We start from the raw sequence: 16,962 nt of genomic DNA on the forward strand, positions 1-16,962 counted from the left end.
CAGTTTGGATTTCAGGGCTGATTACTTTATGAAATAATATGGGAGCATAACCCAAATCTACTGCAGACTGGGGTGGAGTATTGGATGTGGCACACAAATTATCTATTCCTAAAAAGCTTATGAGAATTTATTGATAAGGCTTCCAGAGAAGTCAACAGAGTTTTTGGATGACACTATTATTCCTGTTATTTTCTATTTTCTGCATAAGAAAACTTTGATAATTTTAAATATATACATTTCATGAGTATATGGACATTTTCTAAATATTTTAGCATACAACATATTAACCTGCACCTTACATTCCAGTGTTAAAGGCCAGACTGAAATCAGAGTCCTGGGTTTGAATCCCAGGATTTGGACTGCAGTTTTGCAGCTCACTAGAAGCACAAGATTGGGCAAGTTATTTTGCATCTTCATACATCACATGTCCCAACAATAAAATGGTGGGAGTAATTGCACATATCTCTTTGGGTTGTTGCGAATGATTCGACATTGTAAAGCATATGTGGAATTGAAGCAAAAGAATTCAACATTTCAACTTCCTATCAGCTAAAATGAAAATAAAACAGCCAGGCAAGTGAAAAGTTCTTTTTATATGATAGTTGAAATTAGTTTTATTTCCATTTCTGATTGATGCTTGAGCAGCTGGTGTTTTAGAATCCTTCAGCCTTTGGTTCTCCCTCTTTAAGAACTGAACAATCTGTAAGCAAACATGTGATAAGGTTCTATCTAAGGGGACCCCCGCGATCTTTTCATGGTCAGAAAGTCATTGTCAATATGAATAATTTCACTTACTCATATGCTTAAAAGTAAGGTATTTAGTTGCGTTAAACATTCTCTCAAATAATAGGTTAGGCTGTCCAAGGTCACCTCCCAGTATGCCTTACCTAAATTTCTTGGAGGATATCTTTTTTTTTTTTTTTAACATGGGCAGGCACCAGGAATCGAACCCGGGTCCTCGGGCATGGCAGGCAAGCACTCTTACCTGCTGAGCCACCGTGGCCCGCCCTCTTGGAGGATATCTTGCTCTCTGGAGGATATCTCCAGGCAGATTTCTCTCACTAGCCTTCTTCCCCTTACCACTCTGAATTAGGTCTCTTTGCTACGTGTTCTGTGTTATTCTTCTTTTAACAATTACCACCATTGTACTTTTTCAGTTTGCATAATAAACCAAAGTCAGAATGCCAGAATGCCAGCTTCATGAAGTCATAGACTATGTCTGTCATTATTCGTGCCTTCAGTATGAATTTCAAAATTTAAGAACTAGTAAGCACTCAATAAACATTTTGTAAAATGAATGAATGAATAAATAAATATTGCTATTTAGCACATTAAAAAAAACAGAACAATATGGTGCTAAATAGCATAGATTTTAGAGGGAGAAAATTTTGATTCTGCTATAGATAAAGTTCCTTCAAGAAAATTAGTCAACCTTTCTGATATTCAGTTTCCTCATCTGCATAATAGATAAAACAAAAATTCTCAAAAGTGCTATTCTCAAAGGACCATTGTGAAACTGAGCTGCCCTGAAAGGCTTAGGACAGTCACCAACAACCAGGCCATAAAAAAATATGACTATTGTTATTAAAGCTATTCATAAATCGGTTATTATTATTATACCTTCACTCCTAAACATACCTTTTATTAATATGAAATGACTTTTTTATCATACATTATTCAGTTTTGTGTTTAAATATATTTATCTGGAAAATATTCTGAAAATCTCTTTCTCCTTTGTGAAATTTTTCTATCTGCGATGAACTAAGCCAGTTTGGTCCAATTTGCTGTGAACTAGGCTGATTTGTATTCATCTGGCAGATGTCCACAACCTGTAATAAAGGAAGAAGAGGCTTATAGGCCCCAGCTCACTAACCAATAGCAGGTTGAATGTTCCAGTGTAGTCGAGGTCAGTGGTCTGATCCTTGCTTATCTGCTTGGACTAGCAGCAAGAGGCATAAGAATCCTTCTATGATCCGTGCATGCTAATCTTGAGGATGCCTAAGCATCCTGTCCTTTTAAGTACTGTAATGCATCTTGCAAGAAGGTCCACTTAATACAGATGTGAAAATTTCCTAGTGCGTGACTCCAATCAGGTTTTTTGTTTGTTTATTTGTTTTTCATCAGAATCAGATGACAGAATTCTGTTTTGTGCTCATCTCATGATCAGGAGGAATCTAGGTCTCCAGGTTCTACTACAAAGGGAATAGGCTCTAGATTCCTAAACCTTGTTTATGCAAAGGCTCTGATGCTTGATTAATATATCTATGCAATTCATGAAGCTTAAATATAATTAATTCTGTCAATGAAAAATGATTCTTCACCTCCTCTATGATGGTTAGTAAACTACCTAGTTCTAATCAGAGATAAGGAAAGCTGACTGTGGCCCCTGGAGGCTGACTCCAAAATGAAGCCTTCCAAATTCTATTACGCTTCCCACCCCACTCCCCACCCACCCAGTGAAAATCACACTGGTGTTATAAATGAAAGCTTGCACATGCAGCATTTTCTATGCTGAAGTATTTTTAAGTAAATTGAAGTGATATGTCTGCTACATCGCTGTATATTTAACATTCGGTATCCTTTTGTGTTGGTGAGGCTCTGGTCTCAACCTGGTCAGGTGACGGTGCTCAGTTGTCTGGTCAGGCAAGCAGTAGCCTAAACTTAACTGCAAGGATATTTCCTGGCTGGTGAATAAACCAGAAGGCTGGTTTATTAAATCATGAGACAGTTAATTGGCTCTGTGACTAATTATATCTCTGGTCAACTAATGGTATGTCTTCTACAATGAGAGAATCCAATCGGTTGGATTTAATTTAAAGACTGTTGAGAGAGTAGAGCGAATTTTCACTTCTTCAGCCTGCCAGCCTCACCTGTAGAGTTTGTTGAGGATCTTCATCAGAGCTGCCAGCCTCATAGCCTGCCCTACGGATTTTGGACTCTTACACCCCCACAATTGCATGAGACACTTTTATAAATATCATATTTACAGATATCTCCTGTTGGCTATGTTTCTCTAGAGAACCCTGATTAACACAAATTTGGATGTTTACTTATCCTCTCCTGTGCCTTAGTTTGCATCTATCAAATCGAGATAATAATAGTAATTACTTTACAAGGGCATTGTGAATTTTAAATGAGTTAATACTTGCAAAGCACTTAGAACAGTGTCAGGCATATAGTAGGGGTTCAATAACTTAAAATTTGACTACTGCTACTTTATCGTTATTAATGTGTTAATAACTATGGATATATAATGGTGATTTTTTTTTAATTCTTGGATTCCATATTATAGTTCCTTGGGACATTATATTCTACTGAGTTCTCAGGAGCTTGCTTCCTTTTTCTTGCATCCCTTAATTCTTTCCATCGTTCCTATGTTTAATTTACCATTTACTCATGTGGGAATTAAAAAAAAACCTTCCCCAGGGATTTTCTCAGGATGTGCAGATTACCAGCTTCTACTCAAATCCCTATCAGACTTCTCAGGTAAAATTAAATTTACACTCTCAGGTCTGAATAAGTGTGTGGGTGGATGTGTTTTGTTCTTTGCCTAATTCCCATTTTCTCCGAAGCAGTGAACAAATGCCATTTCCCTTATAGATGTGAGCACAGATTTTAGGCCTCTAGAACAGAGGTTCCCAACTCATGGCACCTGATTTAAATTTAACTACAAAAGCAGTAGCTTGTTCTATTGTTGCTGTTGTTTGTCGTTTCTTTAATTTGAGACAATATTTAAACATTGGGAGGTCTCCCATTAAAACCCATATTTCTTTTTTTTTTTTTTTTTTTTTTTTTTTATATGGGCAGGCACCGGGAATCGAACCTGGGTCTTCTGGCATGGCAGGCTAGCATTCTTGCCTGCTGAGCCACTGTGGCCCGCCCTAAAACCCATATTCAATAATCTCATAAAAAATCAGAAGATCTGGCAATGAATAAAAAAACTTACCTAGAACTGAGGAGCACGGCCCTCCCTTCCACAGGGACAGCACTTCCATAGGGACACTCTGGGAATCCCCAACTTAAGGTCAGTGGCTCTTGCCATTTATGTCTGTGGCTGTGCTTTTCCATTTCTTCTAGTGGAGAAATAGTTCCTGTACTCGACAGTCTTAATTTTCTAAGACTGTTATGACAAGTAACATGAATTGGTTAGCTAAAACAATAAGAATTTGCTGTCTCAGTTTTGGAGGCTAAATATCCAAAATCAAGGGTCCACACAGGCCATACTTTCTCCTAGAGTGTGCAGGCTTCTGGTGCTGACCTGATTTCCGCCTTCCTCACATGAAGCTATTTGCCTCCTTTTCTGGTTTTCACTTCTGGATTCTACTGGAATGTCCAATTTTCCTCTATTTTTAGGGACTTCAGCCATATTGGATAAAGGCCCACCCAATTTGGCCTTTTCCAACTAAGATCTTCAAAGATCTTATTTACAAATGAGTGCACACCCATAGGACTGGGGTTATGACTTGAACTTGTCTTTGTGGGGGATCATGAATCAATACATAACATCAACTAAAGTTCCTCTCTACCCAAGTCCTCTGCCTTCCTTAATGCTAAAATGGATATAGTTCCAGACTCCTATCTCTATTTAACTCCTCTACTTGTACTCTGAATCTTTTTCTCTTTCTGCCTTCTCAAAGATTTTAATACTCTTCTGCACTATCGGTTTTTCCCTGTCTCTTGCCTATTCCCGTCACCATTCCAGCATGCAGTAATATCTTGCACCTTAAAACACTCGTAACTTTTTTCATGTCCTACCCCAAACTGCCTCATTTCTCTTTTATACAAAACTCCAACTACTTGATGCACAAGTTGACTCCCCTCCTTCACTTCATGTGCTCTTTTCAACGCTACTTCAGTCAGACTTTTATTCCCTCTACTCCACTGAAACCACGCTGCCAAAGTCACCAATAACTTCCCTCTTGCTAAACTCAAAAATCAACTCTTTCTTGTTACCTTAACTAGACATCTCACCAGCATTTAACAAGTTGTCCAATTATCCTTGTTTGGAATCCTTTCTTTTCTTGGTTTCATGACACCACATTTTCATGTGTTTCCTCCTACTTCACTGGCTGATCTTTCTCCGGCTCCTTTGAAAAGTCCACCTCTAATTTGCATCCCATTGCCTAATTTCCCTTACATGCAAAATGTGCCACATCTCCCTCCTCACATTGTTTCTTTTTTTAGCCATACTCACTCCCTCAGGTGACCTCATTCAGGTCCTGGCTTTAATAATTCCTATTTAGACAGATGACTTTCAGATTTTCTATAGCCACTCACAATAGCAACTAATAGAATAAAATCATCTAAAAATAAATCTAACCAAGGACATATAGGACTTTTATGCAGAAAACTACAAAACATTGCTAAAAGAAATTAAAGAAGACCTAAATAAAAAAAAAAAAAAAAAAAACAGTCCATGTTCATGGGTTAAAAAGCTAAATATCATCAAGAGTTCAATACTATTTTCAAAGCTATTTATAGATTCAGTAAAATCCCATTCAAAATTCCTGTTGTGAGTGGACTTTTTTTCTTGCTTTCTTTTTTCAGTTGTTCATTGATTGTGTATAGAAACATGACTGATTTTTGGGTGTTGATCTTTTATCCCAACACTTTCTTGAGTTCATATTTTATCTCAAGGGGCTTTGTTGCAGGTTTTTCAGCATTTTCTCTATATCGGATCATATTATCTGCAAAGAGAAAAAGGTTTACTTCTTTCTTTCCAACCTGGATTTCTTTTATTTCTTTTTCTTGCCTAATTGCTCTGGCAAAAACTTTCAGTACAATGTTGAAAAACAGTGGTGACAGTGGGCATCCTTGTCTTGTTGTTGATCTCAAAGAGAAAACTTTCAGTCTTTTACTAATACGTAGAATGTTAGCCGTGTGCTTTTCATATATCCCTTCATAATGTTGAGCAAGTTTTCTACTGTTTTTTATCCCCTTCATTCTGTTAATGTGGTATGTTACATTAATTGATTTTCTTATGTTGAACCAACCTTGCATACCAGGGATGTATAATTCCTTTTAATACACAGTTGCGTTGTTTTTAATAGTATTTTGTTGAGGATTTTTACATCTATATTCAGAAGAGATATTGGTCTGTAGTTGTCTTTTCTTGTGGTATCTTTATCTGGCTTAGGTATGAGGGTGATGTTGGCCTAAATTAGGGAGTGTTTCCTACTTTTCAATTTTTGGAAGCGTTTGAGCAGAATTGGAGTTAATTCTTCTTGGAATGTTTGAAAGAATTCCCCTGTGAAGCCAGCTGATCCTCAGATTTTCTTTGTTGGAAAGTTTTTTTTTATTACAGATTCAATCTTTTTACTAGTAATTGGTTTGTTGAGATCTTCTATTTCTTCTTGAGTCAATAAAGTTAGTTTGTATATTTTTAAGAACTTGTTCAATTTACCTAGGTTATTTAATTTATTGCCATATAGTTGTTCATGGTATCCTCTTTTCATCCTTTTTATTTCAGCATGGTTGGTAGTAATGTCCTCTTTTTCACTTCTGATTTTCCCTATTTGTAAACTCTATTTTTTTCATTGTCAGTCTAGCTAAAAGTTTGTCAATATATTGATCTTTTTTAGGAACAAATTTTTGGTTTTGTTGATTCTCTCTATTGTTTTTGTTTGTTTTCCATTTCATTTATTTCCAGTCTAATCTTTGTTATTTCCTACCTTGTGCTTTCTCTTTAGTTTTTTCTTCTTTTTCTAGTTCTTCTAGTTTTGAGTTTAGATCTCTGATTTGAAGAATTTCTTCAATTTTAATTCAAGCAGTTAGAGCTATAAATTTCAGGACTGCATTCACTGCATCCTATATGTTTTGTTATGCTGGGATTCTCACTAGTCTCAGGTTATTTCCTAATTTCACTTCTGATTTGTATTTTTACCCATTGGTTGATTAAGAGTAGGTTTTTTCAATTTCCACATATTTGTTAATTTTCCATTTCTCCCTCTATTATTTATTTCTAGTGTCATTAAATTGTGATCAGAGAATGTATGTTATATAAATTCTATATTTTTGAGACCTTTTTGTGACCCAACATATGGTCCATACTGGAGAATGATCCATACACACTCAAGAAAAGGTTATTCTGTTTTTATTGGGTAAAGTGTTTTATATATTTCTGCATATTCAAGTCCTGTACTTCCTTTTTGATTTTCTGAGTAGGTGTTCTATGCATTGCTGAGAGTGATGTATTAAAGTCTGCTACCATAAATATAGAACCATCAATTTCTCCCTTCAAATCTGTCAGTATTTGGTGCATATGTGTTGGGCCTCTGCTGTTCGTTGCATCCATCTCTGACATATACTTTATATACTTTATCAGTATATAATGACCATCTTTGTCCCTTGAAACTGTTTTAAAACTAAAGTTCACTTTATCCAACATTAGCATAGCCACCCTACTCTCTTTGGTTCCTATTTTCAGTATATATGTTTTTCCCATCCTTTCACCCTCAATCTACCTGTATCATTGAATTTAATATGGGTCTTTTGTGGACAGCATTTAGTTGTGTCATGCTATTTTATCCATTCTGACAGTCTCCCCCTTTTGAATGGAGAATTTAATACTTTTAATTTAAAGTCACTATTGATAATATGGGACTTCCTTCTATCATTTTGCCATTTAGCCTTTGTATGTCATATCTTTTTTGTCCTTTACTTCTGTTAATGCCTACTTTTATATTTATTTGCTTTTTTTGTGTTCTACTATATTGAGCGTCTTCTCACTTCTATCTGGATATGTATGCTTCATCTGTTTTTCTTGTGGTTACCTGGAGTTAAAATTTAACATCCTAAGTATAACACAATCATTTTTTGTTTGATATCAGCTTAACTTCAATAGTATGCACATGTAATCTTCCTGTATCCTTCTATCCCTCCACAATTTTTTGTACTTGTTACACTTATATCTTTATACATTGTATACCCAAAAACATAGATTTATCATTACTTTTATGCATTTACATTTTAGCACCTGTAGGAAATGAACAGTGAAGTACCATACCAAACAACACACAATTTACTGGCATTTACAATTACCATAAATGTTGCCTTTATTGCCAGTCTTTATTTCGTAATGCTGCTTTGAACCATTGCATAATATTCTTTCCTTTCAGTCTGAAGAATTCTCTTTAGCACTGCTTGTAGGGCAGGTCTAGAGGTTATGCACTCTCTCATCTTTTGTTTACCTGAGAATATCTTAATCCTTAATCACTCCCTCATTTGGGAAAGACAGTCTTGCTGGATATAGATTCTTGTCTGGCATTTGTTTTTTTCAACACTTTAAGAATTTCAACCCACTGCCTTCTTGCCTCTCTGGTTTCTGATGAGAAAATAGGATTCAATTTAATTGGGACTCCTTTGTACATAATACATTGCTAGTCTCTTGCAGCTTTAAGAATTCTCTCGTTGTCCTTTGCATTTGATCATGTGATAAATATATGACAGATTGTATTTTTACTAATGTTTAAACTATTTGGTGTTCTCTGAGCTTCTTGGATGTGCATATTCACATCTTTTGCTAAGTTTTGGGAATTCTGCCTTTATTTCTTTGAATATATCTTGTGCCCCTTTCTTTCATGCTGTTCCTTCTGGAACTTCCATAATATATTTATTGATGTATTTGGTGTCCTAGTGATGTCAGACTAATTTTTCTTTTAGTATTTCCTTTATTTCTGCATCTCAGTCCGGCTCATTCATGTGTCTTCTCTTCAAGTTCAGTGATTCTTTCTTCCCCAGTTCTAATCTGTTTTTGAAACCTTCCTGTGCATTTTTCATTTCAGTTATTGTGGGTTTCGACCCCACTAGTTCTGCTTGGGACTTTTTAAAAACTTCCGTATCCTTATTTAGACTCTCATATTGCTCTTTCATTTTTTCAGCTTAGCTCCCCTTGTCCTGCATCACCTCGAACAATTTTAAGATGTTTTAAAAAGATTTGCTTAGGGCGGGCCATGGTAGTTCAGCAGGCAGAATTCTCACCTGCCATGGCAGAGACCCAGGTTTGATTCTCAGTGCCTCCCCATTTAAAAGATTTGTTTGGTATGTACACATTCTCATCTTCTTCATTGCTGTTTTGTATTTTTATCTCTTCCTTTAGATGGGTCATCCTTTCCTGTTTCTTTGTCTTGTACTCTTTTCTTGAACACTGTTCATTTACTATTTAGAAATGTTAACTCTGAGATTTATTCTCTGACATGGCTGTTTCTTGGTTTTATAAACAGCTGGTGATAAGACAGAGATTTTCTAAAGCTTCAGCATTCCTATCGGAAAGGTCTGTCCAAGGCAAACTCAGTGCACGAGGTTTTCCTGTCCTTTGGGGTTTCTGTTTTGTCCTAGGCTTTTGCATGTTAGTAATTTTGAAGTTCCCCTGTTAACAGGAATTTGGTTGGCCTCTCTGCTTCCCAGCGACAGACCTCCCTGTCCCAGGTATTTGAAGCTGGCAGGCCTTTGTCCCAGAATGTCTGTCTCTATAGATTTTTACACTCCTTTCATTGGCTTATGCTGTTTTTTCCTGGGAGAAATTGAAAAATTCTGGGAGGAAAGGACACTGGAGAAGATTTTCCTGGCCAAAATAGAGCCAGGGACCCATGAAGGGGACATATACTAGATCCAAAATGCCCTGGGGAAGGGATCAGAAAGGATGCCAAGAACTTCTCTTATTGTTCCTTGTAACTGAGCTTTCCTGGCCTGCCCAGAAAATGCAGCCCTCCAACTAACTGCCCCCACAGCCCTGAGGAAGCACTAACTTTCAAATCTCCACCACCTCCACCTTGTCTGTAGAGGGTGGATGCAATGGCTGTAGCTGCCTCTGTCTGGGGCACATTGAAACAATAGCAGCCCTCAGAACCAGCTCCCAGATCCAAAGTCACTAATCAAAAGCCATGATCAGTGATCAGCTGTGCCCCACCCTATTCTTTGAGAAGAGGATTTTCACAGTCCTTTCTTGTACCAATGAGCTAGCCAGGGACTGGACCCCTCAGCAGCCTGCCATGAGAGTGGGGAATGGGAACCCGGAGAGAGCGATTGACTGTTCTAGTCTGTAATTTATCTTCCTTGTCTTCCTGCTCTTCCCTGGATGTTGTACAGTGTTCTTCTGGCCTCTGGAGTTTCAGAATCGTTGTTTCAGACAGTTCCTACCTGTTTATTAGTTGTTTTGGTGGAAGGACTCAGTTTGGGAGCTCCCTACTCTGCCAAATTCCCTGGAAGAGAGTATAGATGGAAAAACAAATAGATTTTATTGCAGGAATGTGTGTCCTAGTCTTAGCTATACCACCATCTAGTTTCATGACCTTCAACGAGCTGTTTATTCTCTGGGCATTAGTCTGTTACAGTTTTCCGGTGTTTTGTTTGGTTATTTGGTTCCTTGTTGCTGTTGTTTAATCAACAGCATGAGTAAGTAGGGTCATATTGTCTCCTTAGTTCTCCAAGCTCCAAAATGGTTAAATAATATATTTCCCTTTGCTTTTCCCCATATGCTATGCACATTTATACTCTTCAGATACAACCGTAATAAGTGCATAATATATGTGAAACTGATCTATTATGGATGCTATAATTCAGAGAAAAATAATGTTGACATTATTTTTGACATATATTTATACTTATGTCATCAAGCCTTTGGTACTCCTTAAGGCTCTGTTCCCCTGCCACTGTTAAGCAATTTTTTGGATAGTAGGATAAAATTTCCTTTGCTCAATTTCCTCCTATTTCTTTTCAATGTTCCCTTTTAGATCAGACAGAGCTCTCCTTCCCATCTTGGTGCTTATAGGCTGCAAAGAGTTTCTAGTAACGTGCCATGCCCTAGTAGTTTTCTAAGCTAATTTAAAACCCCTATGGCTTCATGGAAATTCTATTGCTTATATTTTTCAGAGAGGTAGATGAAAGTCAAGTTATTAATATTTCAAATCTAGCTCCATATTAAAAATTCCATTTTTGTTTTAAATAGAATAAATTTCCTCATAAATTCTGTTTCCAAATGAAAAAAAATTCTACGGAACCTGAAAAGCTATGTGTCCTGTTGTGTGATTTTTCACTGCAGAATAGGAAAAAATTGTCACCTAACTAGTTCATAGTTTGCTGCTTCAGAAAATTTCACCTTCAATTACATTTTTTTCTACTTCTGACTCTATTTCACATTGTTCATACTCTCTTAATATCTCCTCTACTATCAAACTTACATAGATTCATACTGCCTTAAATATAATTTTTCTTTGCTTTTTCATGTTCGTTTATTACTACCCCTTTCTAGATGTTTACCTCTCCATTTTCCAGGGTGTTCCATTAGATTATACTCATTTTCTAAACTCTGCCTTTTATTCGAATGATTCATTTTCCTTTCCTCCCTAGAAGGATAGTTAAATCTATCATCAGCAAATTTTACGAATTCATGTCTTGCCTATTTTGTTTTTCAAGGGGAAATTGCTCATAATTCTTGGTATTTCTATAGCATCTTTTCATTTTATGATTCACAGTACTTAAACATTATCCAATTGAGAGGAACCGCCGGAAGTGTACGGCGAGTTCGAGCCCGAGGTAACCGAAGAAAGGTCCCGGCCAGGAAGACGAACTCCGTCAAGAGAGTTCCGGCCTGATTCTGCGAAAGAGGAAGTGAGAGAAAGCACTTACTACCTTCGGTCTCGGCAGCGGAGGCAGCCTTATCCTCAGGAAGCTGTGGAGATGAAGACGCGAAGAACTACTCGCCTACAGCAGCAGCACTCACAGCAGCCTCTGCTACAGCTGTCTCCGGTTACGACCAGGAGAGGGTTACGGGACTCGCAGTCCTCCGAAGAGGATGAGCCATCTCCCCAAACTGTCTTAAACCATACGGTCTCAAAGAAGAAAACTGACAGGATAACACAGGAGGCTCCAGTGGTGAGTGAAGATCCTGTAATCAGCTTGTGTAGACCTCCTCTAAGAAGCTCAAGATCTGATTCAGCCTACAAAACAAATGGAAATACTAAAATGAGTGAAGTAGAAGCCACCAGTGTCCAACAGAAGGTCAATTTCTCTGAAGAAGGAGAAACTGAGGAAGAAGATCAAGACAGATCTGACAGTGATATTACTACTGCTAAGGTCAGATCTGGGGATTCTGTTGAGCCCAAAGATCAAAACAGCAGATCAGCTAGTAGTCAATATCCTGAATCAGTTTGGCAGTCATCGCAAAGTCGAGACTTCAGAGCCCATGATAAGCAACCTTCAGTGCTGAGCTCACAGTATCAAAAAAGTCCTCAAGAGTTTGTGGAACAAACTGCAAGAATAAGGACTAGGATGCAAACATCTTCACCAGGCAAGAATTCAATATATGGCAGTTTTTCAGATGATGACAGTGTTCAGAAATCAGAGCTTGGAAACCAGTCTCCATCAATCTCTAGCCGACTTGAAATATTTGCAGAAAATCCAGCTTCACACAGATTTACAGAATTTTAATAGCGTTTTCAGATGATTAAGTGACTAGACAACCGAAAAATGCATATTTTGTCAAGATGAAATGGTGGTGGTCACTTTTACTGATAGCTGCTATTGTCATTGGAAGTTTTTGGTCCATTCGTACTCCTGAGATAGCAACCACTGCTGTTCAAGAGTTCCAGAACCAGATGAAACAACTTATGAATAAGTATCGAGGTCAAGATGAGAAGCTATGGAAAAGGAGTGTAACATTCCTGGAAAAACATCTTAATAACTCCCATCCCCAGCCTCAGCCTGCTATCTTGCTACTTACTGCTGCCCGAGATGCTGAAGAAGCACTGAAGTGCCTGAGTGAACAAATTGCTGATGTCTATTCTTCCTTCCGTAGTGTCCATTCCATCCGCATTGATGGGGCAGACAAAGCTGCTCAAGACAGTGATACTGTCAAACTAGAGGTAGATCGGGAACTGAGCAATGGATTTAAAAATGGCCAGAATGCAGCTGTGGTGCACCGCTTTGAGTCACTGCCTGCAGGCTCAACTTTGATCTTCTACAAGTATTGTGACCATGAAAATGCAGCCTTCAAAGATGTAGCCTTAGTCCTGACTGTCTTATTGGAGGAAGAGACACTAGGAACCAGTCTAGGCCTAAAGGAAATTGAAGAAAAAGTGAGGGATTTCCTCAGAGCCAAGTTCACTAATTCTGACACACCTGACTCATATAATCATATGGACCCAGACAAATTGAGCGGGCTATGGAGCTGTATTTCTCACTTGGTCCTGCCTGTGCAACCTGAAAACGCCCTGAAAAGTGGCATCTGCTTATAAGTAATGTGAGAAGAGAAAATCTCAAGTACCGAGAATTTTTCAGACTCTTTAATCAGAGACGAGATTTAAAAGTCTTTTTAAATGAACTGGTTTCTTTTTAAAGAAAGTTAAGTTCTTATGTAAACATGGAACATCTAAATCATCTGTTCGACCTAATTATATGTAACTTATGAATCATTTCCCTGTTTCCATCAAGGACTATGTGAAAGGTCTCTTAGGAGTGTAAATTATATGCAGTCCCATAGAGGATCTCTTTAGATTCTGGGTTGAATTGTTATTGATATAGTGTGACCAGTGGGAGGGCCTGGCCTCCTTTCCTATGAATCCTCCCAGTTTTTTAACTTAGATTTATCACAAAGTTTATTGAGTTATAATAAGGCAGCTCCCCAAATACAACTGTAGGTTTCCTATTTTGTTCCCTTTTACATCATTTAGGTGTGTGTTTCTTAGTCAGCTGCTGCTTATGGGAAAAAAGTAACAAAAGGTCTTTTAGGTATGTGTTTGGAATTTTTTTTCTTTGTTTTTGGAGGGTGAGTGAGAAGGAGGCAAACAGAGAGAAATTTTGGAATGAGAAAGGAGAGGGGAGAAAAAATCTTCAAGATGAAATATTCCAATAAGCAATTGAGGCTTAGCTTAGTCAGACATGGGTATATAAACTTTTTCAGTGAGTTGTGTTGGGATTTGTGTTTTTATGTGTCCTTTTTCTTTTAAGAAATTTCTGTTCTTCCCAAGAATTTTTGAAGCGTGTATGTCATAAGGCTTAGTATTTGCTCATTTTTGCTCAAATTTGCTCAAATTTGGGTAAATTTTAGAGCAGTTTATTTTGGACATATGCTGAAATTTTTGTTTTGAATTAAGAAAGATAATTTCAGGAATTAGTAAAGCATTTGTTAACCACGTTTTCTGAGCTATCAAAAATTTAGTTTTCTGCGTGTCTCTTTGTTGCAATCTAAGTCCTTTAATGACACTCTGTAAGAGATATAAAGATTTACTATGCACATGGAAAATTTTAGTAAGAGTGCCTCAAGCCAAAAAGAAAGTGAATTTTATCACATATGAAGAATGCTAAGATGTATTTCTCTACTGCTATAATATATCCATTGTAACTTTAAATCTATAACTGAGCTTTCTCATCTGTCTACTGCTTTTGTTTTCTTAGAATCTTATAATTCTAGAACCATCTCAATTTTTTTTTATTGTCCACAAACTTCTAAGTGAAAATATGTTTTTTAGAGTTCTAGAGCCAGTTATTGGCTTCATCATTTGCCTTTTGAAGGTCCCAAAACTGGTGGCATAGAGTGGCCTCGTTCGTTTTCACCAAGACTACCAGTATTCACAAATTTATACCCCTTACTGTAATTTGTTCCTGACTGTCAAAAGTCAGGTCATCTGATTTATTTTATAGAGGATCTAAAACAGGGGTTTTGAAAAGGCTTCTTTTATACATATTATAAGGAGAAATAAATGTTTTTATTAAATGTTTCATTGACCAAAATAATTTTAAAGTGTTATGTTATATCTTTCAGGAAAAATAATTGTAGCAGCTGATCTGTAAATGACTTTAAAAGCTATTTTAGTAATTTAAATAAATTTACTTTCTTGGTTTGTACTCTGAAAAAAAAATTATCCAATTGATATTTGTACAGTAGTTGTTGGCAAAAATTAGATTGTGCTATGCATTTTACAAATACACTACACATTGGGATTGTAATCAATCATATCCAGCAATCAAAAGTAAATTACACTCTCTCTTTGGAATAGATAATCTGATTATAGCGTGGCCCGGCATAATTGCTGTCATTCAATGGCAGGGGTCTTCAAATACATCCATGTTGGGCGGGCCGCGGTGGCTCAGCGGGCAAAGTGCTTGCCTGCTATGCCGGAGGACCTCGGTTCGATTCCCGGCCCCAGCCCATGTAACAAAAACAAAAAAACAAAATACAATAAAACAAGAAAATGTTTAAAGATGTTTCCCTTTCTTCCTTCCTTCCTTCCTTCTCTCTGTCTTTCCTTTAAAAAAAAAAAAAAAAAATACATCCATGTCTTAGCCAGCCCCTTTCAGGCTTGATGTGTTTGGGAGTGTGCCTGGAACATGATAGAGCTTAATAAACATTAGTTTCCCATCTCTTCTGAGCAGAGACTGAAATATGTCTTCTCTCCTAGGACCGGCCATTTTTGGTTTAGTATCAAAAAAAGGACACGCAACCTAATAGGTCATATGATCAGGAAAAATTTATCATACTATGCTGCTGTGTGTGATTATCAGCACTGCTCATTTCATCATTTTATATAAGCATCTACTATGGTAATAAGCATAAAATGGATGAGTAGAAAGACATAGTTTCAAAATGTATTCACCCTGGTCGGGAAAGAAATGTACATGCAAATTATTAAAATTCAGTGGGGGAGTTTGTTCTAAAGGTATGAGTGGAAAGCAAAAAAATTACAAGAGATATAACCATAAATTGTGCCTTGGAAATTCAATAATATTTTCAAAAGAAGGTACGCATAGACTAGTCTTCAAGAAGCACCAGAGTATGTACTTCAAAGGGGAATCTGAGTAAATTCAAAACAATTAGCAGCAAGGAAATGAAAGTCTCTTAAACTAGTATAAGTGAATTACAGTATTTTAATTATATATATGTTGTCAAATTCCAGGAAAATGGAAATATCTGGAAGAGAAAAGTATGACAATTATTCAAGCTTCAGGACCCTCATCTCCAATATTCATAACTGAACTGCTTTTCCCTGTGTTTCTCCTTTTCTATCTTACTCCCAATAAATTCAGTCTCTCAGAATCCCAGTTCTGAACTCCTAGGTGAGTGATCTAAATCAGTTTGAAGAAAATGACCTTCTCTTTAATTTCTCCAGCTGTTCAAGTTCCAGAAAAATGTGTTGTTCTTGAAGAAGCTTTGAGTGGGAGCATTTTCTTTGAAAAAGGATTGATTTGTGGATGTGTATGGCTGACTGATAGGCTCCTAAAAGGAAGATAGTGGCAGATGATGAGACTGGTAATTTAGACATGGATGAAAATATGAAAGACTGTGATTTTGTTCACTGTAGCTGTATATCAGGCCATTCCAAACTTAATGCTATAAGGCAACAACCAGTTAATGACTTTCATATACTCTATGAGTCAAGAATTCAAATAAGGCCCAGTAGGGACAGCTTTCTCTATTAGACAATATCTGAGGTCTCACCTGGGAAGACACAGAGGCTGAGGATAACTCAAGGACTGGGAGCTGGAATCATCCGAAGGCTTGTTCACTCACGTGGCTTGTGGTTGATGCTGGCAGTGGGCTGTGACCTCAGCTGGAGCTGGCAGCTGTGATGCTTACAAATGGCCTTTCCATGTGGCTGCTTGGGCTTCCTGACAGCATGATAGCTAGATTACAAGATCAAATATCCAAAACAGTCCAAGTGGAAGTATTGTCTTTTATGACATAACCTTGAAAAGCACCCTAGCTTTTCAAGCCCATCCAAATTCAAGGGAAGGAAGCATATACCACATTTCTAGATTAGAGAAATGTCAACGTCACATAATAAAAAGAGCATGTGGGCCATGGTGGTTCAGCAGGCAGAGTTTTCACCTGCCATGCCAGAGACCCGGGTTCGATTCTCAGTGCCTGCCCATGCAAAAAAAAAAGGGGGGGGGGCATGTGAAATGGGAGAGTTGAGTAATTTGTGAAAGTTGGTCAAAAAGATCTAAAACTTATCTTATGAAAGTTGG

At 37.3% G+C, this 16,962-nt stretch overlaps 1 protein-coding gene across 1 annotated transcript; it reads left to right on the forward strand.

Annotated features, from left to right (window-relative positions):
* Window positions 1–10,388: 10,388 nt before the first annotated feature.
* Window positions 10,389–13,318, forward strand: LOC143683359 (torsin-1A-interacting protein 1-like). The gene is made up of 3 exons (XM_077159442.1): window positions 10,389–10,392; window positions 11,495–12,379; window positions 12,445–13,318. The coding sequence occupies exons 1-3, from the start codon at window positions 10,389–10,391 to the stop codon at window positions 13,230–13,232; spliced, it is 1,677 nt and encodes a 558-aa protein (XP_077015557.1). The 3' UTR covers window positions 13,233–13,318.
* Window positions 13,319–16,962: the final 3,644 nt, after the last annotated feature.

The sequence above is a fragment of the Tamandua tetradactyla genome, chromosome 5 (assembly GCF_023851605.1).
Source record: "Tamandua tetradactyla isolate mTamTet1 chromosome 5, mTamTet1.pri, whole genome shotgun sequence".
Taxonomy (NCBI): Eukaryota; Metazoa; Chordata; class Mammalia; order Pilosa; family Myrmecophagidae; genus Tamandua; species Tamandua tetradactyla.